The following is a 25,552-nucleotide window of genomic DNA, read 5'->3' as shown; positions in this document are numbered from 1 at the left end:
TTAAAATTAGTAAAGGTCTCTTTAACAAAACTGATGCTTGTGCGAATAAAAATCCTTTCCATGATTTTTAAAGTAATTCGACAATACTGTGACTCGCTCTCTATTTTTCTAGAGATGCAACGATTTTCTTCTCTGCACATATTGGTCCTGTGTTTTTATTATTTAAGAAGGAAAATTAAAAATAAATTGGTGGGCTATTAATATAATCTAATTTTCTCTATAATAGCTTAAGGTAAGTTTTGATAAATCAAACTATAATTGAAATATAAGTAAAGATAATTACACTGTCTTGCTACTGATTTTTTCGAACCGATCATCCACTATTAAACAAATTTTAAATATAAGATTTAAAAATTGTTTGAAATAATAACTAATAATTTCAAATCGAAGGTATTTGAAATTAAATAAATTATAATTTAAATAATCTGGAAATTTCACATTATATTAAAATTTTAAAAATAGGACAATTTCAATACGCATAAAAACGGATATTTTTAGATTAGAATATTTTAAAAAGTGGATCGTGCAGAGTTCAAAGGAAATGAAATTGTATTATTTATAATTTAAGGAGTTTCAAATTGAATAATTAAATTTTGTTGACTGTTTAAACTAGATCATTTTTCAGTCGAAGTGATTGAAATTTAAAAACTGAAAACTGAAATTTGCATGTAATTCTAGAATTTTAAATTATTATTACATACATTAAATAATTTGTAAACTATGGACCTTTCATATTGAATTAATCTAAAAAGAAGTTCAAAATAAAAATTTATTTTATTTGGAAAACATTAAAAATGTCTACTATAGAACGTTGATAAATTAAACGAGTCCGGACTTTATTTAAAACTAAAAAAAAAATCTCCCTCATCGCCAATTGTGAAAGTAAACTTGTTAGTACTAAAACCCTTTAACATTTTAATTATTTTAAGTAAAGTTGTATCGTTTAATAATAAACAATCTTTAAATTAATTATACATATATCTATCTTTATTTAAAACAACATTATTCTGACCTTTTTAGTTCCAAAATCTCTAATATTTAATAATCCATTTATCAATTATTATTTATACTTGAATTTTTATAATCAAATATTCTTTAATTTTAATTTGAACATTTTTTAAAATGTTTAACTAAAATGAGGAGGACTTTAAGATATTATAGTAAAAATTGAAAATCATTTTTTAAAAATATCACTTTATTCCCAGTTCCCCGTGTTCAATATTTTGGAACATTTAAAAAATCATATTCCTAAATTATAAAATTCTTGAATAATGCAATTCTCGAATTGTGAAATTCCTGAATAATAAGATTCCCGAATTACCAAATTTGCGAATAAAAAAATTCCTGAATAATGAAATTACCAAATTGTAAAATCCCTGAATAATATAATTCACGAATTATAAAATTCCCGAATTACAATATGTGCCAAATATTTAATAAAATTCTCAAATTTTAAAATTCCTGAATAATAAAATTCGAATAATAAAATTTCCGAATAATAAAATTGTTGTATTGCAAAATTCCTCAATAATGAAATTCTCGAATAATAAAAATCTCAAATGAAAAAATTTTCGAATAATAAAATACCCGAAAAGGGTTCTTTCCAAAGTCAGATATAATTTTTCCAATAAATGGATATTATAGTATATAAAATTCTAATCATAAAAAGGCTCATAAAATATTTTTTACATATTGATTACTATTTTTAATTTAATGTTGAAATATGAATTTTTTTATCACGATGTCGATTGGGGGGCCCCTTTGACGTCAAAGAGGTCGGATTTTCCACCAATCACAGCTCACGTGTCAGCGGTTCTCAAATATCGTTTTTTGTGCCGATGTTTTGATTTGGTTATGTGCACATCGAAAACAGAAGTCGCAAATATTGTTTTAAAAATGTCAAAGGAGGGTTTCGTAAAAACCAATAGAGAAAATCTACCTAAAATAGATATATTTACGGTAGGTATAAAGAATTAATTGAAAAAGTACTTAAATGTAGTTATGTTTACTGAACAATTCGTAAATATGAATGATTTTAAAATGTGTTAAAAATTGCACATACTGTTTTCCTTCAACATACTACTGACTCTTGAACCAAATATTAAAACAGGATAACTTTTTTTTGACACATAATCCTTAACAATTAAAACTATAGAATCAAAATAATCTGAATTGACAGCAGACCGTCGCCTAACCTCTTTATATCATGAGTTTCCCAACGTCAAATTGATAGATAATTATGAGAATCGCTGAGTTACGTGACACCAATTTCAATAAGTGTTTTACCGCCTTCAATTTTTAATAATTTTTTTCTGTTGAATGGCACAAAACTATTGTAAAATTCCTGATTAATAAAATTCCTGCATAATAAAATGCCCGCATAATAAAATTCCCGAATATTAAATTCCCGAGTAATGAAATTCTCAATTAACAAAATTCCCTAATGCTAAAATTTCTGTACTTAAAAATTCTTGAATAATAAAATTTCCGAATTATAAAATTCCTCAATAATAAAATTCCCGAATTATAAAATTCACGAATTACAAAATTTGACGAATATGTAATAATATTCCCGAATGGTAAAACTCCTAAAAAAATAAAATTCCCAAATAATAAAATCCCCGAACTGGAAAAATCACGAGTGATAAAATTCCCAAATAACCAAGTTTTTTAATACAGTGAAACTCTTCTATAGGTCACTAACTCATTATAGTAATCAAATTTCCGAATTGTAAATTTCCTCAATAATAAAATTCCCGAATTGTAAAATTCCTGAATAATAAAATTCTCGACTAATAGCATTCTCGAATTTCAGAATTCACCGAATATGTAATAAAATTCCCGAATTGTAAAATTACTGAATAATAAAATTTCCGATTTGTAAAATTCTTAAATAATAAAATTCCGGAATAATGAAATTCCCGAATAATAGCTTTCCCGAATTTCAGAATTTGCCGAATATGTAATAAAATTCCTTTGCCGAATATGTAATAAAATTCACGAATTGTAAAATTCCTGAATAATACAAATCCCCAAATGTAAAATTCCTGAATAATTAAATTCCCGAATAACAACATTCCCTAATTTCAGAATTTGAATATGTAATAAAATCCCCGAATTGTAAAATTCCCGAATAATAAAATTCCGGAATAATTTAATTCCCGAATAATATCATTCTCGAATTTCAGAATTTGCCGAATATGTAATAAAATCCTCAGATTGTAAAATTCCTCAATAATAAAATTACAGATTGGTAAAATTCCTGAATAATAAAAGTCACGAATAATGAAATTCCTGAATGACAATACTCCCGAGTATCGAAATTTTCCGAATATGTAATAACATTCCGAAATTGTAAATTTCCTCAATAATAAAATTCCTGAATAATAAGATTCCCGAATATTAAATTCCCGAGTAATGAAATTCTCAATTAACAAAAATCCCTAATGCTAAAATTTCTGTACTTAAAAATTCTTGAATAATAAAATTTCCGAATTGTAAAATTCCTAAATAATAAAATTCCCGAATTATAAAATTCCCGAATAATGAAGTTCCCAAATAATAAAATTCACGAATTACAAAATTTGACGAATATATAATAAAATTCCCGACTGGCAAAACTCCTAAAAAAATAAAATTCCCAAATAAAATACACGAATTGTAAAATTCCTAAATAATAAAGTGCCCGAAATGTAAAATTCCTTAATAATATAATTCCCGAATAATGAAATTCCTGAATGATAATACTCCCGAGTATTAAAATTTGCCGAATATGTAATAAAATTCCCAAATTGTAAATTTGCTCAGTAACAAAATTCCCAAATTGTTAAATTCTCGAATAATAAAATTTCGGAATAATCAAATTCCCGAATAATAACATTCGCGAATTTCAAAATTTGCCGAATATGTAATAAAAATTCCCGAATTGTAAGATTCCTAAATAATAAAGTTCCCGAATTCTAAAATTCCTGAATAATAAAATTCACGAAAAATGAAATTCCTGAATAATAATACTCCCGAGTATCCAAATTTACCGAATTTGTAATAAAATTCCCAAATTGTAAATTTCCTCAATAATAAAATTCCCGAATAACAAATTTTCCAAATAATGAAATTCCTGAATTGCCAAATTTTTGTATAATGAAATTCCCGAATTGTATAATTTCTGAACAATAACATTCTAGAATATCAAAATTAGCCGAATATGCAATAAAATTCCCGGAATTGTAAAATTCTTAAATAATAAAATTCATGAAGAATAAAATTTCCGAATATTGAAATTCCCGACTGTCAAAATTTGCCGAATATGTAATAATATTCCTGAATTGTAAATTTCCTTAACAATGAAATTCCCGAATTGTGAAATTCCTTTATAATAAAATCCCCGAATAATAACAATCCTGAATTTAAAAATTTGCCGAATACGTAATGAAAATTCGTCAATAAAAAAATTCCCGAATTATAAAATTCTTAAAATTCCCGAATTATAACATTCCCGGATAACAAAATTCCCGAATTGTAAAATTTTAGAATAATAAAATTCCAGAAATGGCAAATGCCTGGATAATAAATGCTGTGCATTCCTAAATAATACAACACGCATTTAGTTTTTTTGCAGGAATGCCTGATTAGTCTGAATACTGCTGCCAACTGTCTATGGTTTTTATAGACACTTGAACTGTTTTTGATGTGTGAGTCAGTTTACACTTTACACTCTCGAATGTCGCATAGCAAGTGTTGTAGCGTTTACTACTCTCTGTACCAGGGTCGAGACCAGGATCAACATTCTGGGGGTGCTCGAGAGTTTTCTGGGGGAGCTCTATATTTTGAAGATAAATTCAATAAGCCTAACTCTGCCCAGCTCAGGGGGCACTCAGCACCCTACTCCCGCACGCCAGGCTACGGCCCTGCTCTGTACTGTAACAATAAAATTCTCGAAAAATAAAATTTCCGAATACTAAAATTGACGAAAAATTAAATTCCCGAACTGAAAAAATTCACTAATAACAAAATTCCCGAATAACGAAATTTCCTGAAAATTCCTAACTAATAGAATTATCAAATCGAAAAATTTCAAAATAATAAAATTCCTGAATAACAAAATTCAATAATTATAAAATTCCAGAAATATTAAAAACTGTTCAGAAATTTTAGAATTCGGGAATTTTATTATTCAGGAATTTTGGAATTCAGGAATTTTATTTCTCCAATTGTTTCAGTCTTCCTCAAAGCAAATAAATAAATTCGACGAATAATATTAATAATTTTTGTTTTAAATAAATTTTTCAAAGCGATCATATATGTCAGATTTAAAAGAAAGCGCCTATTTTAACCCTTGAATTGAATTTGCAAGGGGCGCAAACTCAAATCGATTTGACCTCAGCTGTCGAGAAAATTCGTCTGGGTTTCAGTTCACCATTTACGCTGACTAATATTCAAGCCCAGACACTATTGTTTTATTACTAAAGAAGAAAAAATTGCCACTTTCCAGAAGATGTATAACAACCTCTTAAAAATTTACAATAAAAAAGATTATTTTCGAAAGCAGAAAATAGAATGTTCTCTCAAAATTGTTTGCAATAAAAATCCGATATAAGGTAAATACACTTTGTTGTGATTTTTAATTTTTTAAATTTATAAAAACTTGTAATTTTATTTGTCTTTTTAGATTTAAATGAGACAACGCACCTATAAAAATTCCCAAAAGAAAAAAAAGAGTAACACATCTCTTGTAAAAGTGGTGGCTATGGACAATTACTCAAGGAACATTTTTTATAACAGGTAAGTTCCTATCTAAAGTAAAAATTTTATTTTTTAAATTGAAAGACTTTTTAATCGTAGTTTCCGAATGGGAAATATTAATTCTAAAAATTTATTTTTAAGGAGAAAATCCAAATTGTAAATGATTCTTTTATAATAAAGGCAACAATTATGATCCTCAATTTTTTTTACCAAGATTTAAAAATAGAAAAAGGATTCTATTTGAAACAGATGTGAAAAAAATAAATAATTTATTTTCAAGCATAAATTTTTAACTCTAAAGATTTTAAAACATGCCGAAAAATAATCTGGAACAAAAAACTTAGAAGCTTTTTAAAAATTTTGAACTGTTTCAAGAGAATACAGCAATTTTCTCAAGATTTGTGAAAAATCATTTTGTAATTTTTAATTAACAAAACTTATATTAAGACTATATTCTAAAATATTTGTGAAAAGTACAAGATTTCGAAAATTCTCATAAAAGAATCTAGAAGATTTTCCGGTTTTTTTTTTTTAATTTTGCAGAATTTTTTCCAAGTTTTAGGAAAAGTTCGAAACATTTTAAAATGAATTTAGAAGATTTTCAAAGGTTTCAAGATTATAATCAAAATTTCTTCTGATTCCTGGGAATATACAAAAAGATTATTTTTTTTTTAAATTTCAAGAGAAAATTTAAAAAATATTATAAAGCATCACAAAAGCTCTCCAAAATTGTCAAAAACGAATTCGAAAAATTTAGAATTTTCTTAAGGAACCTTTAAATAAAAAAGACAACAACATTTTTAAATGAACAGTCATTCGAAATTTTGATTTTATATTGAAAATTATTTTCTACTTTGAATTATACCCAGCAAAAAATTTAGAATGATTTTTTATTTGTTAAAATTGTTTCTAAGAGAATATTTTGAAGATTTCAAAAAATTTCAAATCATTTCCTTAAGTTTCGGAAAAAAAATGTAGAGCATTAAACAGCAACATTATTTTATTAGTCTATGTTGCAAGATTACAATATTTTAGAGAACTACGAATAAATGTAATAGTTATTTAAAAGTTTAAAAAATGAAAAAATAATTTTAAACTTGAAAAGATTTTAACAACTTTAAAACAAAATGTACATTTTTAAAGGCCTTGTGCAAAAATATTTGAAAAGTTTCAAGATAATAAAAAATTTGTCCTAAAATTTTTGGAAAATTCTTTATTATTTTTCATTTTACGAAATTTGTTTTAAGAGCATATTTAAAAAGATTTAAAGACTCTAAAAATTTTCAAAATAGAAGCTGGACCATTTAAAAGAATTTTTTTTAAATCGTGGAGAATTGTTTTTCACAATTTTACAAAAATTTAATGATTTTAAAAAATATTTTACAGTTTTTCTAAAGATATTGAAAAGTTTCAGGACAACAACCAATTTTTCAAGATTCCTGGGAATATTAAAAATGACTCCTTATCATGAAAAATTAATTTTGAAGGACCATTTAAAAAGATTTTCAAAAACGTTTTTAAAAGAATTTGGAAGCTTTTGACACTATTTTTTAATTTCACGAAAATAAAAAAATCGAATTATAATAAAATTAAATGTTAATTTTAGAATATTTAGGAAAACGAATTCGGAAGTCTTTGAGACAATTGTATAATAATAATTCCAGTAAATTAAAAATATATTTAGGGATTTTAGAAGTTTTGAAGAGATTAAAAATATTTTAAAATTGAAAGATTTCCGAAAATTTATGAAACTTAAAAAAAAATAGTAATCCAAAAATTTTATTTCTGATTAAAAATTATTTTTCCCTTTAAATCATAATTTGACTAATTTTTGTTCATGGCTATCAAATTTGATTAGTTGATTAGTCGACTATTTCAATTAAGATTATTTTTTATGAATGCCTCTGTTTTTGATTAAAAATAAAAAAATATTTTATGATTAAAATATCAATAATTACATTTTTTGTTGAGAATTAATATTTTGTTGTTGAAAGTACGTTGTTTTTTTTGTCAAATAATAATTTTTCTAACTGAAAATTTAACAAATGTATTTTTAGTTTAAAAATGATCATTTGTAGTTCAATATTCAATTTTTCGTTTGAAGATTTTTGTATTTTTTTGAAAATTCCTGATTTTTAGTAGAAAATTAATCTTGTTGATTGAAAATTTATGTCTTTAGTCAAAAAATTAATTTTATCAGTTAAAGATCCACCTCTTTGATAAAAAGCTTAAATATTGTGATGAAAATGAATGTTTTTATTTAAATCTTTTTTTTTTACTGAAAATTAAACTATTTTGTTTTAAAATTAATTATTTGGTTAAAAATAAAAAATACCGTTTATCCAATTCAGAAAAAATTTAAATAAACAATTTCCAATTTTGCTATAATTTTATAATTTTGCAATAGTAAAGTTATTTTTCTTATCGACGAAGAAAAACATACTTACGTGAATTATGAAATATTTTTTGATCACTAGTTCTCCTTGTGAATAAAAATCTGCTTGCGATGACTGATTTCTCTTTCGAACCGAATAAAGAATTATTATTTAAAAAAAGTTTACTTTAAATTGTGAAAAACATTGTAAAGAAAATTGTTTGAGATGAAAAAATTAAATTCATTTGATTTTGTTACTTTGATTTTAAACAAGTTTGAACCATTTTTATGAACAATTTGTTACATAAGAATCTAACAGAGAGTCTGTAGGTCAACTGACTATATTTCAAGATACGACAGCGTAGAATAATTGCTGCGTAGTTTATGATTTGTCATTCATTTTTTTCGATTTTTTTTTAATTTATTCAAAACTCTCTAAGAAGTTCTGTAAATCCAAAATTACGAATGATTTTAGACTATTAAGAAAAAATCAAAAACAGATTTTTTCCATTGAAATTTAACAAAATTATTTAAACTCAAAAGCATCCATTTTTCAATTCAGAGAAAAAATTGACAATCAAATTTCCTTCCTTGTCACTCAATCAAAATATTAAAAATAAAAAATTTATCTATTTTATAATTTTAGTTTTGAATTGTTAATTTATTAAAATTTTTAATGAAGAAAAAATTCAAACCCAAAAAAGCTTAATTTTTGTAATATACCTCTCTAGAAATTTATTTAAATTATGAATTATAATAATAATAATAATAATAATAATAATTATTATTATTATTATTATTATCATTAAACTAATAATTTTAGACTATTTCAATTAAGAAAAAAAATTCCTCTCCTTCAAATTGATAAAAAATGTTTTGTCTAAATTTCCCTCTTTTATTTCAGAATTTTCTCATCAATTTCATATAACTTTTTGAGAAAACTTCTAGAAAATTATTTAAATTATCAATTATTATTATTGGACTAATAATTTTATGCTCATTCAGAATTCACTCAGAATTTCAAAATATTTCAGAAAATTTCAGAATATTCAGAATATGCAGAAAAAAATTAAAACCAAAATTTGCTTCCTTGGAATTCAATATAAATGTTAAAAATAAAAAATTCCCTCTCCCACTTCAATAAAAATAATAAAACTCGAAAATATCTGTTTTTCAATTCAGGAGAAAAATTAAAATTGTCTCCTTTCGTGCTCAATCAAAATGTTAAAAATAAAAAATGTATCTTTTTTCATAAAAAAAAATGGAAAACCAAGATTGCCTCTTCTTCAACTCAAGAAAAATAAAGTTGGTTATGTAAATTAAAAGTTGCCATTAATATCATTATAAATAAGAATTTTATACTAAACCTGTAGCATTCTTGGAATTTTAAAAAAAATTTACGACGCTTTGTATAATTCTAGAATATTTAGGTGAAAAAATTCAATTTTGCTGAAAAATCGTCTTTTTCGCCATCAAATTCAACTATATTAGTAGAAAATTAAGTTCTTTCTTTGTTGTTAAAAATTTAATTATAATGTTGAAAATACTTTTTTTTTCTTAAAAATTCAGTTTTATAGTTCAAGACACTTGATTTTACTGGAAATTGGTTCCTTTGAAAATTACCGTTTTTTTTGTTGAAAATTCATTTCTTTACTAAAAATATATGCGTATCATTTTTTGTCAAAATTTCTTTTTTTTTAAGTTGAAAATTCATGTATTTTGTGGAGCATTCTTTTTTCCGTGAAAATATAATTTTCCTAATCGAAAATGTAACCACAAAAATTTTTTTTAATCTATATTTTTTATTTGAAAAATTAACTATTTCGTTGAAAATTCAGAAATTCTGGAAAATTTGTATTTTTCGGTGGAAAATTCAACTATATTGTTCGAAAATTATTTTTGTTTTGTTTTAGAATTCATTTTTTAAAATATAAATTTAAGCATTCCACTATTGGTAGAATATTCCATTTGTTGGAAATTCACGCAGTTTGTTAAAATTTTGTTTTTTGGTAGTAAGTTCAGAGCCTTGCTTAAAAATTCATCTTTTTGTTAGAAAATTGGACTATTTTGTTGAAAATTAATTTCTTTCGTGAAAATGATAACTTTTCTAATTGAAAATGTAACCATTATATTGTTTGTTAAAAATCTACCTTTTTTAGTTGAAAAGTCAACTATTTGGTTAAAATTTTTGGTAATTTGTTGAAATTCAGTTTTATGATTTGAAAATTAATTTTTTAAACTGAAAATCAAAATAATATATATTTGTTTAAAAAATGTATATTTTTTTAGTTGAGAATCCAACTTTTTGGTTAAAAGTTTCTCGTTTTTAACTGAAAATTCGTCTTTCCGGTAAAAAATTATTCTGTATGGTTGTAAATTCAACTATTTAGTTAAAAGGTAATCCTTTTTGGTTAAAAATTCACGTGAGTCTAGTTTAGCCGGAGTAATCCACCATAATTTTATGTAATTCTGTATATAGAGGTAATTCAAGGTATTCTATGGAGGGGAAGTGGAGGAAATGCTGCTGAAATGAGAGGATGGGAAGTAAGGACTTGAAAGAAGGAGAAGTTTGGGAAATGGGGGGTGGGGAAGTAGGGAGATGCGGGTAGCGGCATTATGGGAAGTGAGGAGGAGGGAGAAGTGATAGGAAATGAGGGCAAGGGAAGTGAGAGAAAGAGATGTGAGGAGAAACGTGGCGTGAGAAAGAATAAATGATCAAAGGTGGAGTCAGGGTGAACGAGGACTAGGGAAGGGAAGTGGGGGAAGGCTAGTGTTAGTTAGGAAAGTGAGGAGAGGGAGAGGGAGGAGAAGAAAGAAGTAGCACATGGAAGGGAAGCAAAATTAAAGTGTGGGAAGCGAAAGAATGGGAGAGGGAGGGTCGAACGGCTCAAACCCTTTTTTGTAGGGAAACCCTTTTTTGTGACTAACTTTTATAAAAAAATGTCCCTTCTTTCAGGTTTAGTCTGCGTTCAAAAAGACCCATTTTAGCAGCTTTAACTGGAGCAACACTCATTTTATTAATATTTGCCATTGTAGAATTTGCTATTGGCTACGATGCAAATCAATTAATTCCACCTGATCCTGAAAATCCGCAACCGCCATCATGGAGCAAATTAAGGATTTTCAAAAGAGGTGCTGTTTGTGCAGATGGACCACCTTGTGCTTTTATTGGAAAGTAAGTAATAAATATTTATAAATAATGATTAATATTTTTTATTATTTATAAACTAGAACCTCCCTTTCCCTTCCCTACTGACCCTAATTTCTAATCGTGGCAACTACTTCCCCTCAGTTCTCCTACTCTCTTAACCTTATTTCCTCTGATTTCCCTACTTCTCCTCTCACTTTTTCGACATCAACCCTCGCCATTTCCCATTTTTATTCCTACTTCCCGCCTCTAATTTTGACCGTTTTTCCCTACCGGCTCATTTTTCATATTTCCCCTGCGGTAATTTCTCTCACCCCTCCTCTAATTTTCCCTCACTTTACATACTGCCCCTCCCCTCTCTTCTCCTGCCAACATTTTTCCTAACTTTTAATACTTCCACTTTATTTCTCCTACTTTTCACTAACTGGTTTTACTCAGTTGTCTAATTGGCAAGAAGAATTTAGAAAAAAGACAATTAAAAAATTCGCAAATATTATTAATTTTTATTATAGATCTATATTGGAAAGAAATGGATCGGCTGTTGATGCAACATTGGCGGCGATGATATGCAATGGATTCATTAATATGCATAGTTTGGGATTTGGTGGTGGATTTTTGATGACTATTTATGAAAGAAATACTGAAAAGGCTTATTTTCTCGATGCTAGATATTCTGCGCCAGGGGCAGCACATGAACGCATGTATGATTATAAACCCGAAAATGCCTCGAAAACTGGTAATTTTAATTTACTAGAGACTAAAAATGTAATATTTGATCACTTTCCTAAGTATTACAGTTAAACTAAACGGCTCCGTTCCAAGTTAAATTACGGACACCAGATAACTAACCAATGTCGGAACTGCAGATTTCCGTCACAAGTTAGAACGTAACCGTCGGATTGTAAAATAAGGAGGTCGGTACATTTTATATTATTATTTTACCATCGGTCGGTAATACAGATTCCATGCAGATTCCTATCCCAAATGAACCTGTGTGGATAATTTAGATTTCGTGCAGATTCCTACAAAATTTCCCGACTCAGTTGGTATGGACAAAACAAAAATGCGGCTTTTCCCTGTTTCTACAAGTCCCCCACTGGAAGTTTTGCCACGATTAAACATAGTCCGAAGAGAAAATTATAAATGGAATCTTAGATCATGATTCAAACGAGATAAGCTTTGTCTGTTTTACCGACTGATGGTAACATTATAACCTATATAATTACCGACATTCCTTTTTTACCGACGGATAGTAAAATAGCAATATAAATATTGATACCATCACTCGTTTACTGAAAAATAGTTAATTGTTAATCTAAACGGAATCTGCATTACGAACTGAGGGTAATTATCTGGTATGCTTGATTTAGAACGGAACTTTGCTCGGTCAGTAAATTTGGATCTCTAGCCACCTATAATAACACTTTTCTATCAAAAAGCACTATTTTTAGGATGTCCGCAAAATTTGATTTTGAAAATTCCCTAACTTATTCCTGACCAATTTTCCCTGACTATTTTTATTTTAAGACCAGAATATTAATCTTGTAACATTTTTAACAGAGAATTTTTTATAAACAGGATACAATTTTATAAAATAAAATGTTATACTTGGCAGTTATTCCACATTTTCAGGTTATCCCTGTCCTACGGCACATTGTATTTTATACTTTTAAAGTGGGAAAAATCAAGTTTGAAATTTAAACTTTGTGCTCAGATGGTTAAGAGACTTTAAGGTTATGTTCAAGCCTCGGTATGGCCTGGGCCTGGCATGGCGATTTTGTCGGGAAATTTAAATTTATACTTAGTTGCAAAAGATAATGGTAATTTTTTCTTAAAAATATATAGGAGGACTATCAGTAGCTGTTCCGGGAGAACTTGCTGGTTATTGGGAAGCACATACCAAATTTGGCAAATTACCCTGGAAAGATTTAGTTCAACCGAGTATCGAAGTTTGTGAGAATGGTTACAATTTAACAAAATCACAGTACAAAGGACTCCAGGAGGATAATTTCAACATCTACGATGATCCTACTTTGAAGTAGGTAATCTTTAGTAATATTATAACAGTAGACTCTACGACACTTCTTTTTTTTGGGCTGTAGGAAAAGCGAACAGGAAGTGTCAGATAACCCTCCCTCCTGCGTCAAGCCGCGTACAGCGTAGTAGGCCTAGACGGCCGCGCGCGCGCGTGTGTGTGTGTGCTGAGACAAGGAGTGAGGGCAAGCGAACGAAGAAGAAATCGGGAAAAGAGAAGTGTCGTAGTCTGCTGTAACTTATTTATTATCACTATTTAACGTTAGCGTTACATAATGACAAAATTACCTTATTATTTTTTATCGGTTCAAAAAAAAACTTTTTAGGGTATCGCAGCTCCGGTCAGAAACCACTAGGGTTACGGTCAGGTTCCCATTCGTCTGTCCGTCCATCCGTGTCGTACTTTTTCCGAAGAGGGGTAGTGAGGGGAAATTAAGAGATGAGAAGTAGGGAAAGTGAGGAGAGGGGGATGTGAGAAATCAGTGGGGGGGGGGGGGGGTAAGTAGAGAAAGGAAGGGAAATGATTTAAGGAGAAGTAAGTGAATGGGGGAAATAAGGATGTTGGTATAAGAGACGGCGTGGGACAATGAGAAAAGGGAAATGAGGTGTAGAAAAGTAGGATAGGGAGGGGCAATTATATAAAATAAGAGTAGAGGAAGTAGGGGCAATAATTAGAAATAAGGGCGGGTAAGGGAGTAAAAATTAGGGCTGAGGAAGGGAAGCAGAGGAAGAGGCTTGTTAGTTATGGAAGTTGGAAGAGGGGAGTCAGGAGAGGAAAGAGAAGTTGTAGAGGGAGAGCGCAGGGTGAACTGCGCGGAGGAAAAGTAGGGGGACTTAGGAGTAGGAGAAGTAAAGGAGGTGAAGGACAATTAGGCAGAGGGAAATGAGGGAGGGTAATGAGAGATGGAAAAGTAGAGAAGGGATGGGAAATGATAAAATTAAGAGTAGAGGAAGTAAGGGCATTGATTAGAAATGAGGTTGAGCAGAGGATAGTAAGGAGCGGCGAAGGGAAGTTAACGAAGAAATTTAGCTAAGGATACGTGAAGAGGGGAAAGTGGAGAAGAATGAAATTCGGAAAGGAGGTGCAGGCGTGAAGTGAAGGAAGGAGAAGTAGGGGAATGTAAGGGGAGTAGGGAAGGAAAGTATGGGAGAAGGAGAACGGGAAAAGTTAATTTTTTATTTTAGTACAATTTTAATACAAAATACAGACTCCGTATAACTATTAAATTTTAGTGGCATCAAATTTCTTTTTTTTTTTAGAGAAATGTTCATTGATCCCGAAACAGGTCATCTTCGAAAACCTGGTACAATAATTAGGCCAAGGAAATTATGCGAAACGATGAGAATAGTCGCGGAAAAAGGTGCAAATGAATTTTATAATGGAACTTTGGGTCAAAATCTCGTGGAAGATTTGCAGAGAAGAGGAGGTATAATCGAGTTCAAGGACCTGAATAATTACAGGTACAAATTAATTTAATTGAAATTAAAGAAATTGGATTCAAAATTTTAGCTAAGAAATTTTTGACAATAAAAAAAAAGAATCAAACGACCCAATTCGGACAAGTCATTCTTAAATATTTCTATTCAAATAAAAAATAAATAAAAATGGGAATGAACAAAAAGGCAAACTTCAAATCCTCTTTCCTTTTTTTTCGTCCTTTTCACTTTCAACAAATTTGTTAATCTCAATATGAAAAAATTTTCAAAAACCTACCAAAGTTTCGGTCTTTATTCAAAATTCTTTTCAAGACAATAATAATAACTTTTTTAACAAATTGAATAAAATAACAATTGAAAATTTATTTATTTATTTACATTAACCTGAAAAGACTACTTTATACTATAAAAATAACATCTTAATGTAAAAGGAGGAATTTTTAACCAAACAGTTTGATTTACAACAAAATAGTCAAATTTTTAAGCAAATTTTGGAATTTACGACCAAAAGGATTAAATTCTAACAAAATACTCGAATGCCCTAAAAAAAATGAAATCTTCAAAGAATAGTTTATGTTTCAATTAAATACTTCAATTTTCTAACTAAGCAGATCATTTTTTTAGAAGACAGTTTCATTTTTTTTAAATAATAATTTTCAATAACCCAGAAGATAAATTTTACATAAAAAGGGCGAATTTTTAACAAAGTATATAAATTTTCAACTAAAAATGGTAATTTTTCAGAAAAAAATGGAACAATTAAATTTACAGTGAAAAAATTAATTTAAAAAAAAAAGGAAGCGAATTTGTAACCAAAGATATCAATTTTCAACAAAAATGATGAAGCTTCATCTAAAATAGTTAAATATTTAGTTAAAAAAATAATTTTTATAAAAAAAATAATTTTTAACGAAAAAGAACAAATTAATTTTTAACCAACAAAAAACAAATTTTTTACTAAAAAGAATATTTTTTTATTGAAAAGACGAATTTTGAAAAAAAAAATTTAACCATATAATTGAACTTGTATCTAAAAAGTGCAAAATTTCCAGAAAAAATGGATAAGTTAAATTTTTAATATAAAAAAAATAAATCTTCAGCAAAAATTTATAAGTTAAGTTTCTACTGTATTGAAATTAATTGTTTACAACAACAATAGAAAAACGTTTTCTAATAAAAAAAAAATGAATTTTCAATCAAGAAGAATAATTTTTTACCAATAGACAAATTTTCAAGAAAATACAACAAATTTTAGTTTTAATTTTTTTTAAGGTTGATTAATTTTGAACCTAAAAGATATATTTTACTTTACAAAAAAAGAGGAATTTTGAAATCAAGTTAAATTTAGTTATATTTTCACGTAAAAAGAAAAATTTTCAATCAAGAATGGAAAAGTTCAGTTTGCATTAAAAAATTAATTTTCAATAAAAAAAGAATTTTAAAAAACTGTTCAATTTTCAAGCATAGAGATGGATTTTCACATCAAATGATTAAAATAATGCATTTTAAACAAAAAAAGACAAACGAATAGGACATCTCATTAATATTTAAAGACTTTATTCTTTATGCAGTAACATTTTTGACAAATATAATGTCAATCCACGCGTCTCGAAAACGCGAACAATTTTATCAAATACTCTTATATTCTCAATTTTTAAAAAAACTCTTAAAACAAGATAAATAATTTTGTTAATAAATTTTAAAAACAATATTGGTAGGTTATGGTAAGTCATAAATGTTCCTAATTAGGTCAGTCAATGCGTCTCGTAAATACGAACAAATAGGGTAGATATAGTAATGGTATACTTTGAATCTCAAGAAAGTTTTTCTCGTATAAACAAAATAAAATATTTTTTTAAACTTCATAAATCGGTGCTGTCGAGTCATAAGAAGGTTCAACAATAGGTCAATTGATGCGTCTCGAAAATGCGAACAAATATAGCAGATACCGTATTGTTGTATTTTAAATCTCAAAAAACTTTCTTCTCATATAAACAAAATAAATTTTTTTTTAAAACGGCATAAATCGATATTGTCGAGCCAAAAAGGTTTAACAATAGGTCTATCGATGCGTCTCGAAAATGCGAACAAAAGAATAGATATGGTATTGTTCTATTTTGAATTTCAAAAAAGTTTTTCTTATGTAAACAGAATACTCCATTTTCTTTGGAAATTTTGAATTTGAATTTGATAATCGGTAATGGTGGAACATAAGGTTTTCAAAAATAGGTCAATCAATGAGTCCCGAAGATACGAAGAAATAGATTAGATATCGTATTATTGTATTTTGAACTTCAAACAAATTTTTTCTCATATTAACAAAATAATATATTTTTTGAATCTTCATAAATCGGTACTGTCGAGTCATAAAAGGTTCAACAATAGGTGGATCGAAGCGTCTCGAAAATTGAAACAAATAGAATGGGTATCATATTGTTCTACTTTGAAACTTCAGAAAGTTTTCCTCATATAAACAAAATACACCATTTTTTTGAAAATTTTGAATTTCAATTTGAAAATCGGTATTGGTAGATCATAAGATGTTTAAAAATAGGTCAATCGATGCGTCTCGGAAGTGCAAAAAAATAGAGTAGATATCGTATTATTCTATTTTTCTTATATAAAGAAAATACTGAATTTTCTTTGAAAATTTTGGATTTGAATTTGAAAATCGGTATTGGTGGATCATAAGATGTTCAAAAATAGGTCAATCAATGAGTCTCGAAGATGCGAACAAATAGAGTAGATATCGTATGATTGTATTTTGAATCTCAAAAAAGTTTTTGTCACATAAACAGAATAAACTATTATTTTAATCTTCATAAATCGGTACTATTAAGTGAAAAAAGGTTCAACAATAAGTCAATCAATGCGTCTCGAATATGCAAACAAATAGACTAAATATCGTATTGTGGTATTTGGAATCTCAAAACACTTTTTTTGTAAAAACAAAATAAGATATTCTTTGAAACTTCATAAATCGGTACTGTCGAGTCATAAAAGGTTCAACAATAGGTCAATCGATGCATCTCGAAGAAGCGAATACATAGAGTAATTATCGTATTATTGTATTTTGAATCTCAAAAAACTTTTTTCTCATATAAACAACATAAAATATTTTTTAAATCTTCATAAATAGATATCGCATTTTTAATTTCAATATCAAGAAAGTTTTTTCATATAAACAAAATACACTATTTGCCTAAAATGTCTATAAATCGGTACTTCCGAGTCATAAGGGTTCAACAATAGGTCAATCAATGAGTTTTGAAGATGCGAAGAAATGAATTAATTATCGTATTGTTGTATTTTGAATATCAAAACACTTTTTTCTCATATAAACATAAAATATTTTTTTAATCTTTATAAATCGGTGCTTGCGAGTCATAAAAGGTTCAACAATAGGTCAATCGGAGCGTCTCGAAAATGTAAACAAATAGAATAGGTACCATATTGTTGTACTTGGAAACACCAGAAAGTTTTTCTCATATAAACAAAATACACCATTTTCTTTGAAAATTTTGAATTTGAATTTGAAAATCGGTATAGGTGGTTTATAAGATGATCAAAAATAGGTCAATCAATGAGTCTCGAAGATGCAAAGAAATAGAGTAATCATCGTATTGTTGTATTTTGATTATCAAAACACTTTTTTCTCATATAAACAAAATAAATATTTTTTTTAAACTTCATAAATCGGTGCTGTCGAGTCATAAGATGTTCAACAGTAGGCCAATCGATGCGTCTAGAAGACGCGAACAAATTCATCTTCCTCTATAATGAAGCATTTAATATATCTCAGGGCCAAATGGAGAGAACCGACCAAAACAAGACTTTCTGATGGGATCAGAATATATTCTGCAGGTGTACCGGGAGGTGGAGATATACTTGCATTCATTATGAACGTTCTTGATGAATTTAAATTTACAAACGAGAGCACAGCTGATATAAATTCGACAGTGATTACATTTCAGCGAGTGATAGAAACTTTCAAATATGCATACGCGTTTAGAACGAAATTAGGAGATTCTGATTTCGTTGATACCTCTCAAGTAATTACAATTGTTTATTAAATCTGTCGTTAAATAATTTTTTTAATTCACTACAAACATCAACTTTTCTTTTTTTTTTAGTTGCTAAATAATTTAACATCGAGGGAATTTTCTCGGCTATATTGGTCGAAAATAAGCAGCGAAAGGACCTGGAAGGATCCTTCATATTACGGGGCTGAAGATCCCGGAAATTTTAATAATCATGGAACATCGCATATATCGGTTCTGGCACCCAATGGTGATGCGGTTTCAATCACTAGTACTGTCAATCTTTAGTAAGTATCACTATAAGGGTCGTCCATCAATTAGGTTACCAATTTTACGCAATTACCCCCCCCCCCCCCCCCCCCCCCCTCCCGCCGGGAAAATAACGAAGCCCAAAATTGTATTGATACATAGAAAAGAGGGTTATTTTTTACAAAAAAGGGTAGAATGGAGGAAATAATTAGTATTATAGCTATAAGGCTACGGAAACTCTTACCGACCAATGTTAAATCTGCATCACCGACCGATGGTAATTACTTGATGCTGGTAACTTAATATAGAACAGAACCTTGTTCAGCCAGTAAGTGTTCCCGTAGCTCTGCAGCTTTACTACTTACATTCTTTCAAATAAATTTAATATAAATACCATATTAAATGCAATTTGCAACACTTAATTCCGAAGATTTCAGGTCAAAATATACATTGAATAACCAAGTAACAAGAATACTTCTGTAACAAAGAAGACGAATTTGTAACAAAATAGAGGGATTTTCAACCAAAAATGATCAACTTTTACACAAGAAAAATAATTTCTATCAGAAAAGACGAATTTTCAATTAAAAGGATAACTTTTCAACAAAAGAGATAAACTTTGAAATAAAATAATAAAATATTCAATTTTAATAGTTAATAAGTTAGAAAATAAACCTTTTCAACCGAAAAAAACTTATTTACAAAAAAATAATTACGTTTTCAAAACAAGTAATGAATTTTCAATTAAAATTATGAATCTTTTACTGGAATAGTTGAATTTTAAACCATTATTAGTTCACAAAAAAAACGAATTAAAAAAATATTAGTTACATCTTTAAACAGAGTGACGAGTTTTCAAACAAATTGATGAATTTTCAACTAAAATGATAAAAACAAAAAATGTTAACAACAAAAAAACTAATTTTTTATGTAACCCGTTCAGAAATGATAAAATTTAATTTTTAGTCAAAGTTTTCAATCTAAAAGATGACTTTTTAACACGGAAAATTTAAAAAAAGAATTTTTGAGCAAATAATTGAATTTTCAACCCAAGGGATTAATTTTTCAGAAAAATATTAATTTTCAGAAAAAAAACGCGAATTAAAAAAATACATAAATTTGCAACCAAATTATTGAATTTAAAAGCCAAAAAGGTGATTTATAAAAAAAAAAGATTGAATTTTTAACCCAAAAATATAACTTTTTATCCAAAAAAATTAATTTTCCAGCAAAAATTAAATTTTCATAAGAATTTAATTTAAAAAAATTTAATTATCAAATTAATAGTTTAAGTTTTTACGAAATTGTTAAATCCTCAAACAAACGAGATTGATTTAGACCAAAACAATTGCATTTTTAATTCAATGGGACGTATTTACAAACCAAGAAGATTAATTTTTAACCAAAAAAAAGACGAATTTTTAACAAAAACCAAAAATGAAATAGCCATATTTTTTGTTAAAAAAAATTCTCAGCCAAAAAAAAACGAATTTTATCAAAATATTACTATTTTCAACAAAAGAAATGAATTTTCCACAAGAATGATGAATATTAAAAAATGAATTTTCCACAAAAAAGTTCAAATAAAAAATTATTCTTTCACAAAGAAGAATAATTTTCTCAATTTCTAACGAAAAATTATGACTTTTTAACAAAATAGTTGCATTTTCAACGAAATAATAGAATTTTCAGCCAAATACTAGAATTTTCAACCAAACGAGATGAATCCCGGACCCAAAATATAATATCGAACTTTTCAACAAACAGTAGTTGATTTTTCTTGTTGTTCTGTATTATTTAAGTTTGCATCTAAGCGAAAACCCGAAAAAAATACGGGAAAAAGTGTATTTTTCTTAAAAACAGAGCAAGAAAAAAGTATTCTTCAAAATTTATCATAAGGAAATGTACTAAATTGTATCTAAGTCCGAAGCTTTACTTCCCCCCCCCCCTGTTACTAATCGCATTTTGTTAGCGTGATCCCCTCCCCCCTCAAATTGGTAACGTAATTTATGGACGATCCTAGATAGGCAGGACCCGTTGTTTACCAAGATTCATACCTTACCGACTTTGAGAACCCCCTCCAGCTAAAATGGTTCATGTCCGTGCTAAGTTTATAGAATGTTTTCAAAGGGCCTCGATGACATCATACTTTAATTTGCCCCTGCATTTTCTACTGCGTCATATAGTAATGAGAAAAACAAGTTATCGGGGCCATTCGGGAACATTCTAGAAACTTAGCATGGACACAGACAACTTTAGCTGTAGAATTATTCCAAAATCGGTAAGGTAGGAATCTTGATATAGAAACGTCCTTGTCTATATACTATTATCGTCAATAGGGTAGTACAAAAATTCCACTTACGTTTTTTGTTGATTGATCCCCTGAGAAAGTGGAAAATGTATGTACTTGTTATTAAATTTTTCTAAATTAAAGTCTAGACACATCTTAAGAAAGTTTTCGAACACCTAAATCGGCAATCTTCAAAATCGTTAGGAGCTTTCCATAAACTACTCAGGCCTCGCACTACTTTGTAATTTTCAGAAAAATATATTAAAGAATCCTCTGTGTCTTAAAAAAGTAGAGCCCCTGACTCAGTCCTACTATTTTTCAAGTAGAGGAAGTAGGGGCAAATGATGAGAGGGGAAGTAGGGAGTGTTGAGGGGAAACGAGGAAAAGGGAAGTAGGGATAGTGGGAGAACGAGGGAGCGAAAGTAAGGATAAAGTGAAATGAGGAAGGGGTAGTAGAGGGGAAGGGAAAGTAAGGGGTAAGGAAGTTGGGATAGTAAAGGAAATGAGGGACAGAAAACTAAGGATTTTTCAGGGGTGCAGATGAAGTAAAGGGGAAGGAAGAAAGTGGAAGTAAGGGAATATGATGAAAGGTGAATTAGGGGATGTGAGGAAAATTGAAAGATAATGAAGTAAGGGAAGCAGAGTGTTATCTGGGGAATTAAGGAGAGGGGAAATTATATTAAAAATGAGTTTGGGTAAGGGAGGGGAAGCAATGGGAGAGGAACAAGGGAAAGTGATAGAAATTGAAGTATGAAGAAGTAGGGGAAGAAGAGTTTTTGCTGATGAAGTAAGGGGGGGCGTAGATTAAAAAGGAATTGGGGAAGGGATGAGAAGCTATGGGAGGGGAACTAGTGAAAGTAAAGGAAATTCAAGGATGGGAAAGTAGGGAAAAAGTATCAGGGGGGTAAGTGAGGAGAGGTGGAGTAGATTAGAAACAAGTTGAGGAAGAGAGGGTAAGTGACAGGAGGGTAAGTTGGGGAGGTGAGGAGAGGGGGAAATAGATAGAAAGAATTTGCGGAAATTAAAGGAAGGGAAGCGAAAATTTAAGAGTGGGGAGCGGAAATAGGGGAAGAGCGGGGAAGTAGAAGAATCTAGAAGGAGTAGGAAACGGAAAGTATAAGAGGAGGAAGTTTAAATGACTTAATTAACTTTTTAATGGTTTAAGAAACCCTTTTTTATTATGAATCCAACCGTTCAATTGTCTTTTATGCAAAAAAATTGTTTTTACATATTTTTAGAAGCTCTCTTAAAATTAATATTTCAAAATAAAAAATTATTGTAAATTTTCCTAGGAAGATTAAAAAAAATTTATTATCTTGAACTTTTTCAAAAGCCCTAATAATTGTATTTCTAAATATTCAAAAATTTACATCTCGTTTTAAATTAAAATTTTTTTCATATATTAAATTATTATTGAATTTTTTTCAGAACTTTTAAATATAAATAAATTATTCAAATTTTTTTAACAAATTTTTTATAATTCTGAAAATTTAGAGAAACATTGAAATCTTCCAGATTCTTTTTTGGCAATTTCGGAACTATTTTGAAATGTTCTCTTAAAATCAATTTTTAACAATAAAAAATCATTTAAAATTCTCCCAGGAATATTAAGGGCATTTGTGATTATATTGAACCAATTCAAAAACCTCAAAGAGTTTCACATTTTTATTTCGAAATATTCAAAAAATCTAAATTTTTTCTAATTTTAATTCTTTTTGAAAAATTTTCAGAACTTTTTTTAAGCCATGAAAAATTAAAAAAATTACTTTAGAATCTTCCAGATTCTTTTTTCGACAATTGGGGAATCTTTTGGAGTATTTTGAAATCTTTAAAAATATTCTCTTAAAATTGATTTTTCAAAATGAAACACCATTTTTAATTTTCCTATGAAACTTGAGTAATTTGTCTCACTCACTTATAACTTTTCAAAATATTTTTTTTTAAATATGTACAATTGCTTATTTTAAATAAACAATCAAAATGCTTAAATACTAAAAAAAAATATCTTAATTACAATTTTTTCATATCAATGGGTAAAAAAGGTTGTTTTTTCTGGCACAATATAAAAATTAAAATTTAGTATTATTTCCCTATAAATGAGATGCCTGAAACTTTTTTCGATTTTTTTATATGAAGTGCAACTTCTTGCGTAGCGCAAAAAAAATAAAATACTATCTGGTGAAATTGATGTGACTAATTAGAAATTTACCGATAAAATGGCCCCAAAACATTGGAAAGTCTTTATAATTTCAGATTTTATTTGCAATTTAGGTAAACATTAAGCACCACAATTTGTAATATTTCTGAAATAGTTTTTTAAAAAATGGACAACATAATTTCGTCCTTGGCTTATTTTATTCAAAATTTATACAGCTTACAATTTATTTTTAAGAGACAGGTTAGAACTGTATGGGGGCTGCTGAAGTTGTGAATGGCCGTGTTTCAACAGAAGTTTCTGAATAAGCTGCGATGAAGCAACCCTTTCTCGAAACCCTTTCTCGAAATTTTTCTTTTAAAGGATACTTTAATTTGGTAAACAGCTAGAAATAACAAGGAACTCGGTCGGCACTGTTTGAGGGCTGCCGAAGTTGTTAAAAACCATGTTTCGCCAGAATTTTCTGAATGAGCTACGATAAAATACTTATTTTTTCGAATGTAATCCTTACAGTCACCTTTCGGAATAGCTAACAGCTATTTTGTCGCATTCTCTTTCATTTCCTCTACGTCTTTAAATCGTCTTTGTTTTTGAGAACACTTTAAATTGGGAAACAGCCAGTAAAAACCGTGTTTCACCAGAAATTGCTGAATAAGCTGCGATAAATGGGCATTTGGTTAGACGTTTTACGCAACAGCCCATGCGAAAAAGTAACAATCAGGGGAGTGCTAGGCCTGAAGATATGCAATTTTGTTTACTTAATCTCTAGAAAAATAACTAATATTTTCACGGATTCCAATCAGTTTTGGCAGCGGTATTGTGAGCGAGAGGACAGGTATTCTACTTAACAGTGGTATGGATGATTTTGGACTTCCATCGCGATTTAGTTACTTCCGAATTCCTCCCAGTAAAAATAATTTTATCAAACCGGGCAAAAGGCCTTTGTCTTCGATGTCGCCTACAATTCTGGTGGATCCAAATGGCGATGTTAAAATGATAATTGGTGCTGCTGGAGGCACGAAAATCATCACGGCCATAACCTTTGTACGTGAGATATTTAATATAACTAAAGTTCATGATGTTTATAAACGAATATATTTTTTTTCTTTGAGTTACTAAAATAAATTATTTAGCAATAATAGAAAGTAATGCATTATTATAGACGGTAATCACCATATTTTTACGCAAAGGCTGACATTTAAAAAAAAATGTATCAAAATGATACCGGTTTTGTTCCGAGCTAAACAATAGTGAACCAGCGAATGATCATTTACCGACAGACGATACTTAGTAGAAACCTGCATTACCGACTGATGATGGGACAGGACCGCGCATTACCGACAGATGAAGAAGTGGAAATTCGTATTATCTTCAGTCGATAATCATCATCAGATAAACCATTAGCAGTCGACAATCTCGTAAAATCTAGATTCTCTACAGCTGATAACGCAGAAATGTAGATTTCCTTCAGTCGGTAAAGTGGAAATCTAAATTACTTTCAGTCGGTTTTTGTATGGATTTATATGACCTTCAGTCGTTAAACTAGGAATGTAGTTTACCTACAGTCAATAAAGTAGGAATCTGGCACAGATTATCATCGTATAAAATAATGTGTTACTTTATAGTTTATTTTTTATATTTAAAATGTTTGTTTTTATTTATAAACGTTGTGGACTTTAGTTACATATACATTTAATGGTTTCTTATCAATTCTTTTTGTAATTACCTTAAATAATAATGCGAATGGGTTTTTTTATCAGGTGATTATGAAGTACTTGTGGATGGAAAATAATTTGAAAGAAGCAGTGGATTTTTCGAGAATTCACCATCAGTTGTACCCCATGAAAGTGATATACGAATACGGAGTGCAGAAACAAATTATTGATGGTTTGAAAAAATTGGGACACGAAACTTTGAGATATAAAACTCATGGCAGTGTTATTTGTGCCATTGCGCAACATAATAAGTCTATTTTTGCAAATTCGGATTATAGAAAGAATGGAGATGTTTATGGTTTAGACTGAACAGAATTTGTTGATATTTTAAATTTAAATTTTATTTTTTAAATCCATATTTATGTTAA

General features: G+C 28.6%; 2 protein-coding genes across 9 annotated transcripts in view; one reads left to right on the top strand and one right to left on the bottom strand.

The window, feature by feature from the left end:
• Positions 1 to 25,552, bottom strand: part of LOC117176338 (phytanoyl-CoA dioxygenase, peroxisomal-like) — a 153,270-nt gene that overhangs the window by 102,627 nt on the left and 25,091 nt on the right. The window contains exon 1 of one of the 4 annotated variants that reach the window (XM_033366594.1): positions 8,190 to 8,390. The exons of the other annotated variants lie outside the window; for them this stretch is intronic. The gene's annotated coding sequence lies outside the window, so the exon portion shown is untranslated. Of the gene's footprint in view, positions 1 to 8,189; positions 8,391 to 25,552 lie in introns of those variants that run through there. 4 annotated transcript variants of the gene reach the window in all.
• Positions 1 to 25,552, top strand: LOC117176318 (scoloptoxin SSD14-like). Of its 5 annotated transcripts, none has more exons than XM_033366555.1 (11): positions 1 to 232; positions 5,492 to 5,597; positions 5,669 to 5,781; positions 11,073 to 11,291; positions 11,777 to 12,000; positions 13,110 to 13,302; positions 14,559 to 14,759; positions 18,538 to 18,787; positions 18,869 to 19,062; positions 24,273 to 24,513; positions 25,230 to 25,552. In XM_033366555.1, the coding sequence occupies exons 3-11, from the start codon at positions 5,675 to 5,677 to the stop codon at positions 25,491 to 25,493; spliced, it is 1,893 nt and encodes a 630-aa protein (XP_033222446.1). In that variant the 5' UTR covers positions 1 to 232; positions 5,492 to 5,597; positions 5,669 to 5,674; the 3' UTR covers positions 25,494 to 25,552. The 5 variants fall into 5 exon arrangements, with proteins under 5 accessions (XP_033222446.1, XP_033222440.1, XP_033222431.1 ...); XM_033366549.1 differs by having other exon boundaries at positions 5,354 to 5,597; XM_033366540.1 differs by having other exon boundaries at positions 5,292 to 5,597.

This window comes from Belonocnema kinseyi, chromosome 1 (assembly GCF_010883055.1).
Source record: "Belonocnema kinseyi isolate 2016_QV_RU_SX_M_011 chromosome 1, B_treatae_v1, whole genome shotgun sequence".
NCBI lineage: Eukaryota > Metazoa > Arthropoda > Insecta > Hymenoptera > Cynipidae > Belonocnema > Belonocnema kinseyi.
Note: the sequence above shows the minus strand (reverse complement) of the source record. Positions and strands in the feature narration are given on the sequence as shown.

What these genes read in the sequence shown, in the direction of transcription:
- LOC117176318 (XM_033366555.1), top strand. Translation starts at nt 5,675, where the DNA reads ATGAGACAACGCACCTATAAAAATTCCCAAAAGAAAAAAAAGAGTAAC. An exon ending in AGGAACATTTTTTATAACAG is followed by an intron (nt 5,782 to 11,072) that starts GTAAGTTCCTAT and finishes CCCTTCTTTCAG; the next exon opens with GTTTAGTCTGCGTTCAAAAA. An exon ending in TCATCACGGCCATAACCTTT is followed by an intron (nt 24,514 to 25,229) that starts GTACGTGAGATA and finishes TTTTTTTATCAG; the next exon opens with GTGATTATGAAGTACTTGTG.